This window comes from Ranitomeya imitator, chromosome 3 (genome assembly GCF_032444005.1).
Source record: "Ranitomeya imitator isolate aRanImi1 chromosome 3, aRanImi1.pri, whole genome shotgun sequence".
In the NCBI taxonomy this organism is placed as follows: Eukaryota; Metazoa; Chordata; class Amphibia; order Anura; family Dendrobatidae; genus Ranitomeya; species Ranitomeya imitator.
Window position 1 is genome coordinate 676,832,073 of NC_091284.1, and position 17,678 is coordinate 676,849,750.

Consider the following 17,678-nt stretch of genomic DNA (forward strand, 5'->3'; position numbering starts at 1 on the left):
GTCTTCCTCCGTTCCCATCACGTGAGGGTGCTCTTGGACAACAGGGTGGTGGTAGCATACTTGAATCACCAGGGGGGAACGAGATCTCGAGCGCTGATGGAGGTAGCAAAATCTATCCTGTTGTTAGCAGAGGCCAATATGTCCTCACTGTCAGCCCTTCATATCAAGATTTTCTAAGCCGAACACAGCTGAAACAGGGGGAGTGGGAATTAAACCAGGCGGTATTCAACCACATAGTAGAGGTTTGGGGTCTCCCGGAGATAGACTTGTTCCCAAACAGTCTAAACCGGAAGACACATGCCTTCTGTTCGATCGACCCACGGGGAAGTCCAGTAACCCTAGACGCCTTAATTCCCTGGGACTTTCAGCTAGCCTATGCCTTTCCCCCAATAGCACTAATTCCCTTTGTACTGAGGAAGATTCAGGAGGACAGAGCAAGGGTAATCATGATGGCTCCCTTTTCCTTGGGTTCTCCCAGATATCCCGAACCTTCTGTGTCAGGGGCCGGTAAATTATCCGCAAGTGAAAAGCTTGCATATGACGGCCTGGAATTTGAAAGGGAACTTTTAACCAAGAGAGGATTCTCTTCAAACTTAGTTTCAACTCTCTTGTTAAGTAGAAAACCAGTAACTACTAGAGCATATGGGAAGGTCTGGAGGAGATTTGTCAGTTTCGGGTGCCAGTCTATCGGGGGAGATCCCAATTCAGAAAGTGCTAGAGTTCATTCAAAATGGTTTGGAAAAGGGCTTAGCAACAAGCACTCTTAAAGTTCAAGTGGCAGCACTAGGGGCCCTTTACAACTGTGACTTAGCTGGGAATCGCTGGATAAAAAGATTTATTAAGGCCTCAAATAGATCTAGACCAGCTGTCCACCACACTACACCTCCCTGGGATCTAAACCTAGTAGTTTCTACACTGACTAAAGCACCTTTTGAACCTTTGTCACAAGCTTCTTTAAAAATATCCCTTAAAACATCTCTTGTAGCGCTAACGTCGGCTCGCAGAATTAGTGATATGCAGGCTCTATCTGCATACCTGCCTCTGACCCAGATATTAGATGATAGAGTAGTCCTTAGGACTGATCCATCCTAACTTCCTAAAGTGATGTCACGGTTTCATAGATCTCAGGAGATCTTTTACCCTCTTTCTGTCCAAACCCCAGAAATAGAAATGAAGAACTCCTACACACACTAGATGTTAAGATGCTTAACCCAATATCTAGCAGCCACAAGGGAGTGTAGGAGTTATAGGTCTCTGTTTGTGTGTTTTCAGGGTCCAATCAAAGGACATAAAGCATCGAAGGCCAAGTTGGCGGGATGGGTAAGGGATGCCCTTATTCATATTCTGTCATATTCTTCATGTAATGAAGCCATTCCAGAGGGAGTCAGAGCTCATTCGACCAGATCAGTGGCAACCTCCTGGGCAGAGCGAGCGGGAGCATCAATTGAGCAGATATGTAGAGCAGCCACTTGGTCTTCTCCCTCTACATATTTTTTTTATTTTTTTTTTATTTTTAAACACTACCAACTAGACCTGACTTCTTCAGGCCTCACTTTTGGCAGAAGGGTCCTGGAGGCAGTGGTCCCCTCCCCCCCCCCCCAATATACATTCTACGAAATTCTCTCTGTGGTGCTGTCATAGGGGTAAGAGAATATTGTAGTTACTCACCAATAACAGTATTTCTCTGATCCTATGACGGCACCCATATATTCCCTCCCTTCACGTGTGGGTGTGCACACTTAGTTTAGTCATTAATATTTAGTCACGCGGTGCCTCTAAGCCTAAAATTAAAATATTTTTTTTGTTTGAATAACCATTTTAAGTTACAGCTGAAGTTCTGTTAAGACTCTGTAAACCAACTGATGTGGGAGAGAGGTACCCAGAGGCGTAGCTAGAGCTTTTGCTGCCCGGGGCTGTTCCCGAGCTTGGCGCCCCCCCCAGCAGGAATAAGACCTCAGATGGAGAATTTAAATTGTTTCGCCGGTGAATGTTACCATCACATGATCGGGACTGCAAAAAAAAAAAACAAGTTCTGCTTACCTGACCGCGCTCCTGCTCTTTCCACGCAGCTGAAACGTCCACTCGCCGGCGACTGACAATGATGTCAGACGCCGGCGACATGCACACTGGGACTGACGTCAGCTGCCAGCCTCAGATTGGCTGGCGGCTGTTAACTATTGACGTGCGGGTGCGGGCCCGCACATCAATAGCGTTAAACAGCTGCAGCGCCGGCCCAGTGACCCACCCCCAGGGCTGGCTCCAGGTTTTTGAGGGCCCCGGGCAAAAGAGTCTCAGTGGGTCCCCCCTTTAACACATACCACGATTCATGATGCCCAGATACGGCAGAGAAATCTAGGTATAGTACAATGCCAGATTTCACTTCTAACATGAGTGACCGCTATTGCAAATTCTGCAGTGTATATATAAAGGATAGGAGGAGTGGTACTGTGCAGTGTATATATACAGGGCAGTGGTCCTGTGCAGTGTATATATACAGGGCAGTGGACCTGTGCAGTGTATATATACAGGGCAGTGGTCCTGTGCAGTGTATATATACAGGGCAGTGGTCATGTGCAGTGTATCTATACAGGGCAGTGGTGCTGTGCAGTGTATCTATACAGGGCAGTGGTGCTGTGCAGTGTATCTATACAGGGCAGTGGTGCTGTGCAGTGTATATATACAGGAGGCGTGGTACTGTGCAGTGTATATATACAGGAGGAGTGGTACTGTGCAGTGTATATATACAGGAGGAGTGGTACTGTGCAGTGTATATATACAGGGCAGTGGTCCTGTGCAGTGTATATATACAGGGCAGTGGACCTGTGCAGTGTATATATACAGGGCAGTGGTCCTGTGCAGTGTATATATACAGGGCAGTGGTCATGTGCAGTGTATCTATACAGGGCAGTGGTGCTGTGCAGTGTATCTATACAGGGCAGTGGTGCTGTGCAGTGTATCTATACAGGGCAGTGGTGCTGTGCAGTGTATATATACAGGAGGCGTGGTACTGTGCAGTGTATATATACAGGAGGAGTGGTACTGTGCAGTGTATATATACAGGAGGAGTGGTACTGTGCAGTGTATATATACAGGGCAGTGGTCCTGTGCAGTGTATATATACAGGGCAGTGGACCTGTGCAGTGTATATATACAGGGCAGTGGTCCTGTGCAGTGTATATATACAGGGCAGTGGTCATGTGCAGTGTATCTATACAGGGCAGTGGTGCTGTGCAGTGTATCTATACAGGGCAGTGGTGCTGTGCAGTGTATCTATACAGGGCAGTGGTGCTGTGCAGTGTATCTATACAGGAGGCGTGGTACTGTGCAGTGTATATATACAGGAGGAGTGGTACTGTGCAGTGTATATATACAGGGCAGTGGTCCTGTGCAGTGTATATATACAGGGCAGTGGACCTGTGCAGTGTATATATACAGGGCAGTGGTCCTGTGCAGTGTATATATACAGGGCAGTGGTCATGTGCAGTGTATCTATACAGGGCAGTGGTGCTGTGCAGTGTATCTATACAGGGCAGTGGTGCTGTGCAGTGTATCTATACAGGGCAGTGGTGCTGTGCAGTGTATATATACAGGAGGCGTGGTGCTGTGCAGTGTATATATACAGGGCAGTGGTCCTGTGCTGTGTATATATACAGGGCAGTGGTACTGTGCAGTGTATATATACAGGGGAGTGGTGGTACTGTGCAGTGTATATATTTCAGCAGCCGCCCAGGCCCCCAGCACCTGTCCTGTATATATATTATATATACTGTCATGCAGGCTGTACAGATACAGTATATACACATACAGGACAGGTGCTGGGAGCCTGGGCGGCTGCTGAAGTGTGTGTGTGTGTGTGTGTATATATATATATATATATATCAGCTGTGGCCGCCCCAGGTCACCCAGACTGTCAGAATACAAAGATACATTGCACTCAGGGCGGCAAGGAAGGAGCTCCTCCAGAATCTGCCTGTCCTAATAAGTGTTCACTTCACAGCAGCCAGCGAGGGGCGGGCGGAGGAGCAGAGCAGGAGAACTCTCTGCCCACAAACAGTCACGCTGCATTCTTAACCCCGATGTGCCTGCACTGCCTGGCCCTGCACTGAATGAAAAGATGCTTGTGCCAGCAGGGCTAGATGCCCGCCCCCCGCATTGTGCCGCCCGGGGCGGCCCGCCCCCCCCCCCCCCCCGCACCCCCCTTCCTATGCCACTGGAGGTACCGCTTTTTTCACCTTTAGGTTTCCTGTCCCTGAGGGAGGATCCCTCTCTCTCCGTGGTGCAGTCATGGGATCAGAGAAATACCGTTATCCGTAAGAAACTACAATATTTTTAAACAAATTGTGCCGGAGAAGTTTTCTGTAAGCATAAAACCCCTTTCATGAGCACGGGTGTTAGGTGTCGAGTTCCCGCCTCCATATAGGGGGAATCTCGAACCATCTCCGCTGCGGTCTCCCATTCATCTCCAGCTGCAGTGGAGCCTGCTCAGCGGAGACATCGGTCCCAGTATCTAACTCTGGCTGATACTGGACGACTGGTTACTACTGTCCTTCCAGGCTCTGCCTTTGTAGCCAGCACTGATCAGCAGCGAGCAGATCTTTCTGGGACTAAGTCCTGCTTTTCCCATACTGAGCATGCCCACAGGACAACCTCCCATTGGAGGTCGAGGGTCACATGCTCAGGACCTGTTGCGGCTCCTATTATACCATCTGGAAGGTCTTGTAGTACTGCCGCTATAGAAGGTTCACATGGCCGCTCGGCCAAACGATGGTGTACACTTGTAAACGTGTGTGTGACGTGTGAATGTCGGTCATTAATTATCCCCTCGTGTATGACTGCTTGCGTAAGGTGGATGATTGTTATCTAGCGCCCGACTTGGCTATCAGCACGTGACACACAAAACCGCGTCAAATTGCTGTGACCGCCAGTGCGGCGCCGTGCGCTTTCACAACGCTTTCCTTACCCAAGCCTGGGTGGTTAGTGGCGTCAGCCAGAGTGGCACCGCACGCACTCTCGTTCATCTAAATAATTATTTCATTCACTCTGACACCCCAGTTGCGGTGTCGAGCGCGAGAGGTCTAGATGAACTCTAATCCAGAGTCTTGGGATTGAGTTCTGTGACTCCTTGCTTGCGCTCTTTTGTGCGGTACCGCGGCCTTGTGACGCAGCAGGGTTCACTTTCTTCATACTGGGTAAAGTTAACCTGTGTGTGAATCTATTTTGTACCACCATATAGTCCGTCATTACTCAGCAGCAGGTTCCATCTCTGCACGGTGGACCCCGGGCTGCGAACGCACCTTATTCTATCTATCTTATTATTTGGTGCGTTCCGCTAGCCGTAACAATGGGAGTGGCTCTGCGGATTGAAGTAGTCTTTTAGCCGTCTCCAGCCCCAGACTTCTTTGTACTAATTTTAAGTTATGAAGACAGATTTGTCCACCGATACAGCTGTCGAGATATTTCTTTTTCTAGAGCTGCAAAATGATCACTGTAACTACATATTTCTTCCCAGCATAGTAACGATGATGGTAATAAACAGTCTGATCCCTATTTTCATGGCGTTGGATATAGGGGTAGTGGGAGTCTGCTGGGACGACAGTGTGATGTCTGAGGCTGGACCACTCCATCTCTACGCTGGCACACACTTCCAGACCTTTGCCACACCAAGAAACAGAAAGATGATCGGCACAGAGCTTCACTATAGCGCAATTGGAGATTCGCTTAAACGATCTGTTTCAGAAGGACAGATGAGGTCTCCCTTACTGTGAGCTGCGGGTGGTGCTATGCAATCGTCAGAGTTTTGTACAAGACCATATAATGAGAAGAAAAATGATGCAGCACTCACCCTTGCGCTTCTTCCAAGTGTGCTCTTTATTCAGCAAAACATACTATACATAGTATGAACCGGCATACGCAGTGATCTGTGAGGGAGCGGGAGTGAGGAGAGACCGGACGACGGCCGTTTCGCGCTACGGCGCTTCTACGGGTCCATGCTGCATGGACCTGTAGAAGCGCCGTAGCGCGAAACGGCCGTCGTCCGGTCTCTCCTCACTCCCGCTCCCTCACAGATCACTGCGTATGCCGGTTCATACTATGTATAGTATGTTTTGCTGAATAAAGAGCACACTTGGAAGAAGCGCAAGGGTGAGTGCTGCATCATTTTTCTTCTCATTATATGGTCTTCCAGACCTTTTCCTACCAGGATTTCCTCTTTCTGTACCAACATCTGGCACAGGAAGAGGATGCTTCTGTAACTAGAAGAGAAGCCTAAAGTTCTGAGGGAACGGGCACAGGCTGATTATTGTGGCAATAGCTGGGACTTTGGATGCACAGGTGATTGGGCTGTAAATAGTATGTCTATGGATGACACCTGGGAAGGGTGGGCACTGGGAGGGCAGACTGGCAACCAGTACCGTAATAATATCCTTGCCGTGGGAAGGTCTGTGACTGGTGTTTGGACATTAGGATGGCAGTGGAGACTGTATCTGAGGTTAGGACAGCATTTTGGCTGACACATGTAGATGACGTATTATATGGGTGGCAAAAATGTTTTTATTTAGAAAGCAATTTTTCATGAAGATCCTAATTTCTCTTCAAAAAGGGGTTCTGCTGCAGCTGAGTATTTCATTAAAAATGTGTTCCTACAATAAAAAATATTCTAACTCTCCTGAGAGCTCTGTGACCTGTGTATGTCTCTGACTTCTAATTTTTTGGAGACCTTGTTCGTCGCATAGCTTATGTCCACAATCGCATTATAAATACCGTATATACTCTAGTATAAGCCGACCAGAGTATAAGCCGAGACCCCTAATTTTGCCACAAAAAACTGGGAAAACGTTATGACTCGAGTATAAGCCTAGGGTGGAAAATACAGCAGCTACCGGTAAATGTCAAAAATAAAAATAGATACCAATAAAAGTAAAATTGAGACATCAGTAGGTTAAGTGTTTTGAATATCCATATTGAATCAGGAGCCCCATATAATGCTCCATAAAGTTTATGATGGGCGCCATAAGATGCTTCCTACAAAAATATGCCCCATATAATGCTGCAAAAAGGTTGATTATGGCCCCATAAGATGCTCCATAGAAACATTTGCCCCATATGCAGCTGCTGTGATTTAAAAAAAAAAAAAAAAAAGACATACTCCCCTCTTGTCCTGAGCAGGCGGGGACATCGGCACTTGCGATATTCACCTGTCCCCGTTTCCCCACTCCGCTGTGTCTTCCACGTCCTCTGGCAGTGACTGTTCAGGCAGAGGGCGGCACGCAGACTAAACACGTCATCGCGCCCTCTGACCTGAATGTCACAGCCAGAGGACGCGGAAGACTGAAGACTCCTCTCCCCCGTTTTACTCACCCTCCTGGAGTGGTCCCTGCTTCTCCGCTATGGTCTCTGACGCCGGCAGCTTGTTCCGGTGTTCAGCGGTTACTGGCACCGCTCATTAAAGTAATGAATATTTGGCTCCACCCCTATAGGAGTGGAGTCGCGTCCATAGTCATTACTTTAATGAGCGGTACCACGTGACCGCTGAACACAGGAAGAGCTGCAGGTGCCGGGAGCAGGTGAGTATGATGGACAGCTGCCGCTCCCCCGCCAACCCCCTGGGACAATGACTCGAGTATAAGCCGAGAGGGGCACTTTCAGCCTAAAAAAAAATGAGCTGAAAATCTCGGCTTATACTCGAGTATATACGGTAAGTTCAGAGCAGAGACCAGACCGGAATCCAAGAAGTATTGTTTCTCCTTGCGGAGAGTGACATGTTAAGCATGTCGAGATGAAAAGACTTAAAGCCGCAATGCTCCTCTGGGAAATATGCAAATTATCTCTTCAGAGAGGAAGAGGACTAGAACTCTAGTTACAGCTTGGATCCCGGTCAGATGCCTCTCACTCAGCCAAGCCAGATCTCCACTTCGCACTGACGAGAGGTAGTACCCCGAAACAGTGTCTGCAAATTGAGATTCTGGTTTTGGCTTTTTTCCTGTCATGTGACAAGGCTCGGTAAAGGGTCGACATTGACTGTTAGGATCGCTACTTCCAATAGGTGGCACTAGAGTTCTAGTCCTCTTCCTCTCTGAGACCATTCGCATATTTCCCAGAGGAGCATTGCAGCTTTAAGTTTCCTCATCTTGGCATGCTTAACATGTCACTCTCTGCAAGGAGAAACGATAGTTCTTGGATCATGAGTATGCATAAAATTTTCCTGCTGTTACAGGACCAGAATTCACGTGGCTAAGTTGCAACACTGAGTATTTTGGTGCGTTTTGATGTTGCAGATATTCAACTTTTTTACCTATTCGCTAAGTTAGGCTACTTGTTTTTTTTTTTTTTTTTTTTTTTTTCTTTCTTTGCATTTTTTTTATCGTGTTTATTTCTACACCAGTTTTTGTTTGTTTGCTTAGTTTTGATAAAACTTTATTGATCTAAATTTTTCTTGCATGTTACGCATCTCATCCAAGTTTATGGGGAAAATCTGCAAATAAAACCTATGACCCTCAAGACAAAAATATGTTACAGATTTCAAAAACGCACTGCAGGTCAGTTTTCGCAGCATTATTTAAATGTATAGTGGCATGAGGTTTATATAAATCCTATATACACTTTTTTTATTTTTTGGAACTGTAATTCTCGTTTTCTGTGCATGAAAATACGCTGCCGAAAAAGTGCACCAAAAACTCAGCGTGCAAACTTGGCCTTGGGTATCCAGGAAATGCTATGTACTCTATCTTGCGGCCACCAGGTGGCGGTGTTTAATCACTCATGAATGCATTGCAGTCTACATCAGCCCCATTGTATGAGAGCTCCCAACACTGCAAATTACAATGGACTCTTTTCAGCTCGGATCTCTTCTTGATTTTTATTAATTTCTACTGGCATTCTTGTACGATGTTATTAAATAAAGAGGATTGAATTACTATGACAAAGTGTCGTGTAACTAAGAACATCATTCTTTTTTCCTTCTTTTTGCTCGGATGCAGGGTGGCCCAGGCGTACGTGAATCAAAGGAAGCTGGACCATGAAGTGAAGATACTGCAGACCCAAGCCTCACAGTTTGCAAAGCAGACAACACAGTGGATCAGTCTGGTGGAAAACTTTAATCAGGCGTTGAAAGTGAGTCCTCACGTGTTACACATAGAAACCTGAGCAGCTTAAAGACGACCATCGACTAAACATAAGGCTTGTATATAGAGAAGAATGGAAGTCTGGAGTCTTTCCAGATGACAGTGCACATCATGCTTACATGAGTCTTAAGCTGAGCAATGTCCTATTTTTATGTGTTATATTATACATTTTTACTGATTACTAGAAGATAAATTAATCTTGTGTAGATGAAAGGGGTTGTCTGGGATTAAATCTGTAAAATGGGTAATCGGAATAAGGGAGCTTATCCCCGAACCCAAAACCCCAGGCTGATCAGCCTATCTGCCCCGGCAGTGGCTGGATGTAAGGTGTGTGCAGAGAGGAACATCGCAGCTCCACAGATTGTTTACTGGCCACTACTGAGTCCTGTAGCTTCTCACATTCACTTGAAAACTATTGGCAGATCAGTGGGGGCGTTGGGTGTCAGACCCCTACCAATCTCACATTGATGACCTAATTTACAAGTGGGCCATCAGTTGTTTGGTCCTGGTCAACCCCTTTTAATCTAAAGTTAAGTTTTTCAAAGATACGTTAGGGCAGTAGTGGGAAAACTCCAATTCTCTTCTACATTTACACCTGCCGAATGGCTACTTGAAAGGCAACCAGCGGATGTTCACTGGCCGGTTTAGATCAGCCGACCAGAATTCTATGCATAGAGAACAATACTTTTGTTTTGTGCACATAGCGTGATGTTCTATCAGCAGCACATCAGCTGATTACACAGGACAATGTGCTGCCTATTAACCCTTTCATGACCCGGGGTATTTTCATGTTTTCGTTTTTCGCTCCTCTCCTTCCCAGAGCCATGACTTTTTTTTTTTTTTTTTCTTTTTTTTTTCTCCGTAAATATGGCCATGTGAGGGCTTATTTTTTGCGGGACGAGTTGTACTTTTGAACGACATCATTGGGTTTTAGCATGTCGTGTACTAGAAAACGGGGAAAAAAATTCCAAGTGCGGTGAAATTGCAAAAAAAAAAGTGCAATCCCACACTTGTTTTTTGTTTGGCTTTTTTGCTAGATTCACTTAATGCTAAAACTGACCTGCCATTTTGATTCTCCAGGTCTTTACGAGTTCAGATTTGTAAAAAAACTGACCGTCACATCCAAACCTAGACTACCGTATTTTTCAGACTATAACACGCACTCTCTCTCCCCCCCCCCCCCAAAAAAAAAAAAGTGAGGAAATTGGGGGGGGGGGGGGGAGGGGAAAGGGGCGTCTTATGGTCATAATGCAGGCTTACCGGCAGTTGTGTGGTGGCGGCGGCAGAGGTGCGGGGATGATGAGCGGTATGGCGTGAGTAGTGTCCCTTCCACAGGTGAGGTGATGCAGTGCCCCGGTATCCAATGTGAGCAGCTGAGCCGGGTTAATCACCGGTTTCTCGGTAGCGGCGGCCATCTTCCTGAGGCCGCGCGTGCGCAGATGGAGTGCTCTGATTCCTGGGGCTTCAGGAAAATGGCCGCGGGAGGCCGCGCATGTGCAGATGGAGATTGCGGCGGCCATTTTCCTGAAGCCGAATTCGCAGATTTAGATCTTGTGCATCATATGGTCCGATGTGTCTTTTATAGTCCAAAAAATACGGTAAGTGTGAACAGGTGCTGAACCTAGTCACCAACTCGTATACAGTCAAATAAATAAGGCAGCACACTGAAACATGAAAATTGCTTTACTGCACTAGAAATATGTCAGAGAGGACTCCCATTAGGTTCCCATTCAGATGAAGACTTTATTCTCGGAGAGGAAAGGTATTGCTAGGCCCTTGTTTACCAGAAATGCCATATCGTGGCTACAAGGTGCACATAAATTGGCCAATATATGCGCTTAACTTGCTCAATTTTTCATATTTCTAGTGCAGTAATGCAATTCAATTTTCATGTTTTCTGGTTTTGGCGCCACAGTGTGCTGCCTTATTTATTTGACTGTATTACGAGTTCATAGACACCAAACATGTCTAGGTTATTTTTTATATCAGTGGTGAGAAAAATAAATAAATAAAAATTTGTGCTATTTTCCGACACCTGTAGCGTCTCCATTTTTCATGATCTGGGCTCGGGTAAGGGCTTATTTTTTGCGTGCTGAGCTTTCTTTTTTTTAATGATACCATTTTGGTGCAGATACGTTCTTTTGATTGCCCGTTATTGCATTTTAATGCAATGTCTCAGTGACCAAAAAAAACATAATTCTGGCGTTTTAAATTTTTTTTTATTGCTATGCCGGTTAGCGATGAGGTTAATCCTTCTTTATTGATCGGGCGATTCTCAACGCGGAGATACCAAATATGTGTATAATTGATTTTTTTTTTTATTATAGTTTCATTTTGAATGGGGCGAAAGGGGGTGATTTAAATATAAAAAAATATATAATATATACTTGAGTATAAGCCGACCCCCCCCCCCCCCCCTAATTTTGCCACAAAAAACTGGGAAAACTTAATGACTCGACTATAAGCCTAGGGTGATTGATTTTTTTTTTTATTATAGTTTCATTTTGAATGGGGCGAAAGGGGGTGATTTAAATATAAAAAAATATATAATATATACTTGAGTATAAGCCGACCCCCCCCCCCCCCCCCCTAATTTTGCCACAAAAAACTGGGAAAACTTAATGACTCGACTATAAGCCTAGGGTGAGAAATGCAGCAGCTACCGGTAAATGTCAAAAGTAAAAATAGATACCAATAAAAGTAAAATTAAGAAATCAGTAGGTTAAGTGTTTTTGAATATCCATATTGAATCAGGAGCCCCATATAATGCTCCATAAAGTTTGATGGGCCCCATAAGATGCTCCATACAGTTTATGCTGGCCCCATAAGATGCTCCATATTAAAATATGCCCCATATAATCCTGCATAAAGGTTAATAATGGCCCCATAAGATGCTCCATATAGACACTTGCGCCATATAGTGCTGCACAAACGTTATGGCCCCATACAGACACTTGCGCCATATAGTGCTGCACAAATGTTATGGCCCCATACAGACACTTGCGCCATATAGTGCTGCACAAATGCTATGGCCCCATATAGTGCTGCACAAACGTTATGGCCCCATATAGTGCTGCACAAATGTTATGGCCCCCTATAGTGCTGCACAAACGTTATGGCCCCATAGGTGCTCCATACAGACACTTGCGCCATATAGTGCTGCACAAACGTTATGGCCCCATACAGACACTTGCGCCATATAGTGCTGCACAAACGTTATGGCCCCATACAGACACTTGCGCCATATAGTGCTGCACAAATGTTATGGCCCCATACAGACACTTGCGCCATATAGTGCTGCACAAACGTTATGGCCCCATAGGTGCTCCATACAGACACTTGCCCTCTCCGTCGCTCAGGCCCCCGGGACTCTCAATAATGACCTGCTCCTCATTCCGGCGCCGCTCCATCTTCAGCACTGGCGTTCAGGCTGAGGGCGCGCACTAACTACGTCACTGCGCCCTCTGACCTGAGCGTCACTGCTGAAGAAGGAGCGGCGCCGGAACGTGGGACAGGTGACTATCGCGCAGCGCTCCCCTCCCCGTTATATTTACCTGATTTTGGTGCTGTGCAGTCCCTGCTTCCCCGGCGCCGGCAGTTTCTTCCTGTACTGAGCGGTCACCGTTACCTCTCCTTACAGTAATGAATATGCTGCTCCACCCCTATGGGAGGTTGAGCCGCATATTTATTACTGTAATGAGCGGTACCATGTGACTGCTCACTACAGGAAGAAGCAGGGACTGCGCCAGGAGCAGGTTAATATAATTAGACAGCCCCTGCTCCCCCTCACCTGCCGACCCCTGGGTATGACTCAACTATAAGCCGAGAGGGGGACTTTCAGACCAAAAAAGTGGGCTGAAAATCTCGGCTTATAATCGAGTATATACGGTGTGTATGTATGTATGTATGTGTGTGTATTATTTTTTTTTGCCATGCTTCAAAAGCCTCAATGGGAGGCTGGAAGCTGGCACAACTCGATCAGCTCTGCTACATAGGAGCGACCTGAGCATTGCCTCTGTAGCAGAATTACAGCATTGCTATGGGCGCTGACCACAGTGTGGCGCTCACTGCAATCCGGCATCAACAACCATAAAGGTCTCAAGGAGACCTCTGGTTGTTATGCTGATGCATTGCTGACCGCCGATCACGTGACGAGGGCAGCAATGAGCACATTTCTGTCCAGAAGCACTAGTTAAATGCCGCTGTCAGCGTTTGACCTCATTGTTACTTAATAAAGAATACATTCCCAAACATCCAATCTTCCTTGTATTTGCTACCTAATAAGTTTTTGCCAAATCTTAATAAACAAACTGTCTCAACTTTAAACAATTGTCACCTTAAATTACTAATTATCCCGACAAGCTTTCATTAAAGGGAGGGTGCCGTGATTTTAGTTTTTGTATTAATAATTATTAATTATATAATCAATTATTTTTAATACAAAAGTAAATGTAGTACTTTAATACTTTTTTATTTATTCATTTTTACTTTTGCCACTGGAGGCCGCCATTTTCATTAGTGTGGGTGTAAGTGTCTGGGCACGACACTTGCACACCTCACTTACGGCAGCCATGGGCATAGGAGCCAACAGTCGGGCTCCGACCGCTCCTCCTGCCTCTCAGCTGTGACTTGGGCACGCCCCCTGGGCTGCTACGTCACAGCTGTGAGAGGAGATCGCGGCCATTTTGTTTTTTATTTTCCTCTGTCATCGCACACACAGCTCAGTGTGTGCGATGGCAGGAGCTGCCAGGGAGAAGCTGCTGCTGGGAAGTGAGGGTCGGGGTGAGTATCTGCAGCGAGGAGCTGTGATTGCAGCCTGTACTTAGTATTACAGCACAGGCTGCAATCACTGCTCACTGCCGTTCAGAGCAGAGCAGGGAGATCGTCACACTGCTCTGCCCTGAACATGACTCGGCACTTCCTGGGAGAGGACTGAAGGTAAGTACAGAGTTTTTATTTTCTTATGCATCTACCACTGCTACCAGCCCCTATATACCACTGCTACTAGCCCTTATATACCACTGCTACCAGCCCCTATATACCACTGCTACCAACCCCTATATACCACTGCTACCTGCCCCTATATACCACTGCTACCTGTCCCTATATACCACTGCTACCAGCCCCTATATACCACTGCTACTAGCCACTATATACCACTGCTACCAGCCCCTATATACCACTGCTACCAGCCCCTATATACCACTGCTACTAGCCCCTATATACCACTGCTACCTGTCCCTATATACCATTGCTACTAACCCCTATATACCACTGCTACCAGCCACTATATACCACTGCTACCAGCCACTATATACCACTGCTACCAGCCCCTATATACCACTGCTACCTGCTCCTATATACCACTGCTAGTAGCCCCTATATACCACTGCTACCTGCCCCTATATACCACCGCTACCTGCCTCTGTATACCACCTACCACTGCTGCCTGCCTCTATATACCATCTACCACTGCTACCTCTGTCCTGTGTAGCTAATCTAGTCTTGTGTAGCTAATCCTGTCCTGTGTACAGTATCACACAAGATAGGATTAGATACACGGCGCAGCACAGTATCACACAGGACAGGATTAGATACACGGCTCAGCAGTCAGTATCTAATCCTCTCCTATGCACTCCTCTCCCCCCTGCGTGTCTTTCCCCATTGTGGTTTATTATTTTTGTTGTGGGAGATGAGGGAGTCGAGGATTATGCGTTCGGTATGGTATAAAAAAGATTAATAAAGGACTTTATTCTGGCCGAGTCTTTATTTACAATACATGTGAGATCTATGTGGCGGCATTATGGGTGATCTATATGGCGGTATTATGTGAGAAGCATATGGTGGTATGTGAGAACACTGGCGGTATTATGTGTGATCTATATGGCGGTATGTGAGAACACTGGCGGTATTATGTGTGATCTATATGGTGGTATTATGTGAGAACTGTATGACAGTATTGTGTGATCTATTTGATAGTATTGTGTGTGATCTATATGGTGGTATTATGTGAGAACACTGTGGCAGTATTATCTTCAGAAAGCGGACCCATTCTATGGTGGTTCTGGCTGAGCACCTGCACTCGGGTCTGGGGTAATAGAGGGGACAGCGTGACCTCCAGTTAGGTGCAGTCAGGGGAAGGCTGGTGAGGCAGCTGAAGAGAGGGGTCTCATTTTTATTGTTACTATATGGCTAAATTTCCTTCCCAGCGTCACCCCGGACTGCGCCTGTCGCCTCGCTTTCACACATTGCCAGGACAGGATGGAGAAGACAGGATCTGAGGAGGGGAATGGGGTCTGCATGCAAAGTCTGGATCAGACCAGGCCATCAATCCGCAGAAATGTTTCCTGGATTTCTGTGGAGCAGTCGGTCCATCCATGTGTATAAAAGACAGCGCTCGATGTACAATCCCTGGCTGCTCCGCACACCGAACAGGGGGCCCCCATAGACCAGCACACTGCTCTCCTGAAATACTCTGTGCTGCTGTCACCCTGCTCCCTCCACCACATATCTCCCAGAATCCTTTTGCTGCCTGCCATCCTTGGTGACTGTCTACTTGTCAGTATAAGGCTGCCTTCACACTATCATTATTTGGTCAGTATTTTACCTCAGTATTTGTAGCCAAAACCAGGAGTGGGTGATAAATGCAGAAGTGGTGCATATGTTTCTATTATACTTTTCCTCTATTTGTTCCACTCCTGGTTTTGGCTTACAAATACTGAGGTAAAATACTGACCAAATACTGATAGTGTGACGGCAGCCATACTCTGCAGTCACCAACAAAATGGCTGCTCACTGGGTTCCTGAATCTCATCCTCTCTAATCCCTTAGCAAACACCCATAAGGAGAGGAGAGGAGACATCAAACACCTCAGCAGACTCCGCCCATAATTACTGCAGTGCTGTAATGTGAGCTATTTGTACACTAGGTTTTTCTGAAATTTCAGCAGCTGCTCCCCCTAGTGTTGAAAAGTGGAAATTCCAAAACTTTTCAAATTATTTTTCATATTTTACTAAATTATAAACAAATGATAATATTTTTTAAGAAAATGTAATCATTAATTCTTTACATTTTTACAATTTCTGAAAAAAAAATTTTTTTTGATGGCACCTTCCCTTTAAATGTGTTAATTTGCAACCGTGTGAAATAATAAACACTAGTGTCACAGACGTTCTGACATTGAGTATACCCAATATTGTGAATACACCAGGACCTTGTAGAATACAGTCGTAATATTTGGTGAAGAATCTAGCACTGGATCCTGTCTTGACACGTTTGACCTTATATTGTGGTTTTTGTTTTGTTTTTTTAAACAGGAAATTGGAGATGTTGAGAACTGGGCTAGAAGTATTGAAAAGGACATGCGTATAATTGCCACTGCTTTGGAATATGTGTATAAAGGCCAACTACAGACTTCTGCCTCCTAAGAAGAGACTAATAACTTCCTTACTCCAATGTCTTCAAAAGCATTTGGGTTTTTCCTGAAGAAGAAATCCTAAGTTAATGTGTCGGAGTTGTAAAGCTGCTTCTTGCTTTTTAATACACTGACCCTTTTATTGTGCAGTCCTTCCAAGACTGCGTCACTCCGGACATGGAGGTGTCCTGGCTACATCTTACAGGGGATAGAATATGTAGCAAACGCAGCCTGCTTCTTAGGTACAAGTAATAACGTCACTAACAGCTTTTACACCATGGCCAGGATTCATAAATGTGCTTTCATGATTTCAGCTATTATATGATAAAACCTTTTTCTTGCCAATTCTTTCAATTAACTTATTGAATTTACCCTTTTTTTTTTTATTTCAGAAATTCGTCTCTGTGCTCTACTGTACTGTAGTGACTTTATGGAAACGTCTCCAATGCTGAGTATAGAAAGTCAGAGCAGTGTTCATTTAGTAGGGGCAAATACATAAATCTGTGAAAAACACAGTCCGAATATGGATCATGATGTCTGGACTAGCCCAGCATCTTTTTACCAAAACGATCAGCCTTGAGTAGACCTACACAGTTGATGAATCGAGATCTGGACATTGTGGTCCATAGTTGGCCTGTGCTTCACTGTGAAGAGGTTGTCTGCTTTATTAAAAGGGTTTTCCAACAACTAGCTGATTTCAGAATACATTGATACAATCAGTAACTACTCAAGTCTTGGGCAGAATGTATTCTAGTACTCTCAAGTTCCTCCGCTGGGCAAATGAAGCATTTTGTTTAGATGTTTTTCTTACTCCCTAATAAATTACGGTTTACTCGCCTCTATTAACTTAGAACCTCCATAGGGTTTGTGCAAACAGTGCCATTTAATCACCAGGCCACCCTTTTTAACGCTAAACCACTTCAGGAAAACGGCAGAGACCTGCGCAGAAGAACACTGAAGGGACGAAAAGGTACTGTCTAATCGCACTATTGCGCGGGATTTCGGGGCCACCATTATACTGTACAGGGCACTGTGACTCTAGATGGACGGTCCTGAGGAAGTGGTGTGATCACCACGAAACGTGTAGAAATAAAGTCTATTCTCTATTACATCTTCTTGGACTTGTCTGGTACAATATCCTGACA

At 45.6% G+C, this 17,678-nt stretch overlaps 1 protein-coding gene across 2 annotated transcripts in view; it reads left to right on the plus strand.

Annotated features, from left to right (window-relative positions):
- Nucleotides 1-17,379, plus strand: part of BLOC1S1 (biogenesis of lysosomal organelles complex 1 subunit 1) — a 34,655-nt gene extending 17,276 nt beyond the window's left edge. Inside the window, exons 3-5 of one of the 2 annotated variants that reach the window (XM_069758372.1) lie at nt 8,457-8,534; nt 8,976-9,108; nt 16,436-17,379. In XM_069758372.1, coding sequence (XP_069614473.1) covers nt 8,457-8,534; nt 8,976-9,108; nt 16,436-16,546 — 322 coding nt within the window. In that variant the 3' untranslated portion in view covers nt 16,547-17,379. The remainder of the gene's footprint in view (nt 1-8,456; nt 8,535-8,975; nt 9,109-16,435) is intronic. The other variant, XM_069758373.1, reaches the window with a different exon arrangement.
- Nucleotides 17,380-17,678: the final 299 nt, after the last annotated feature.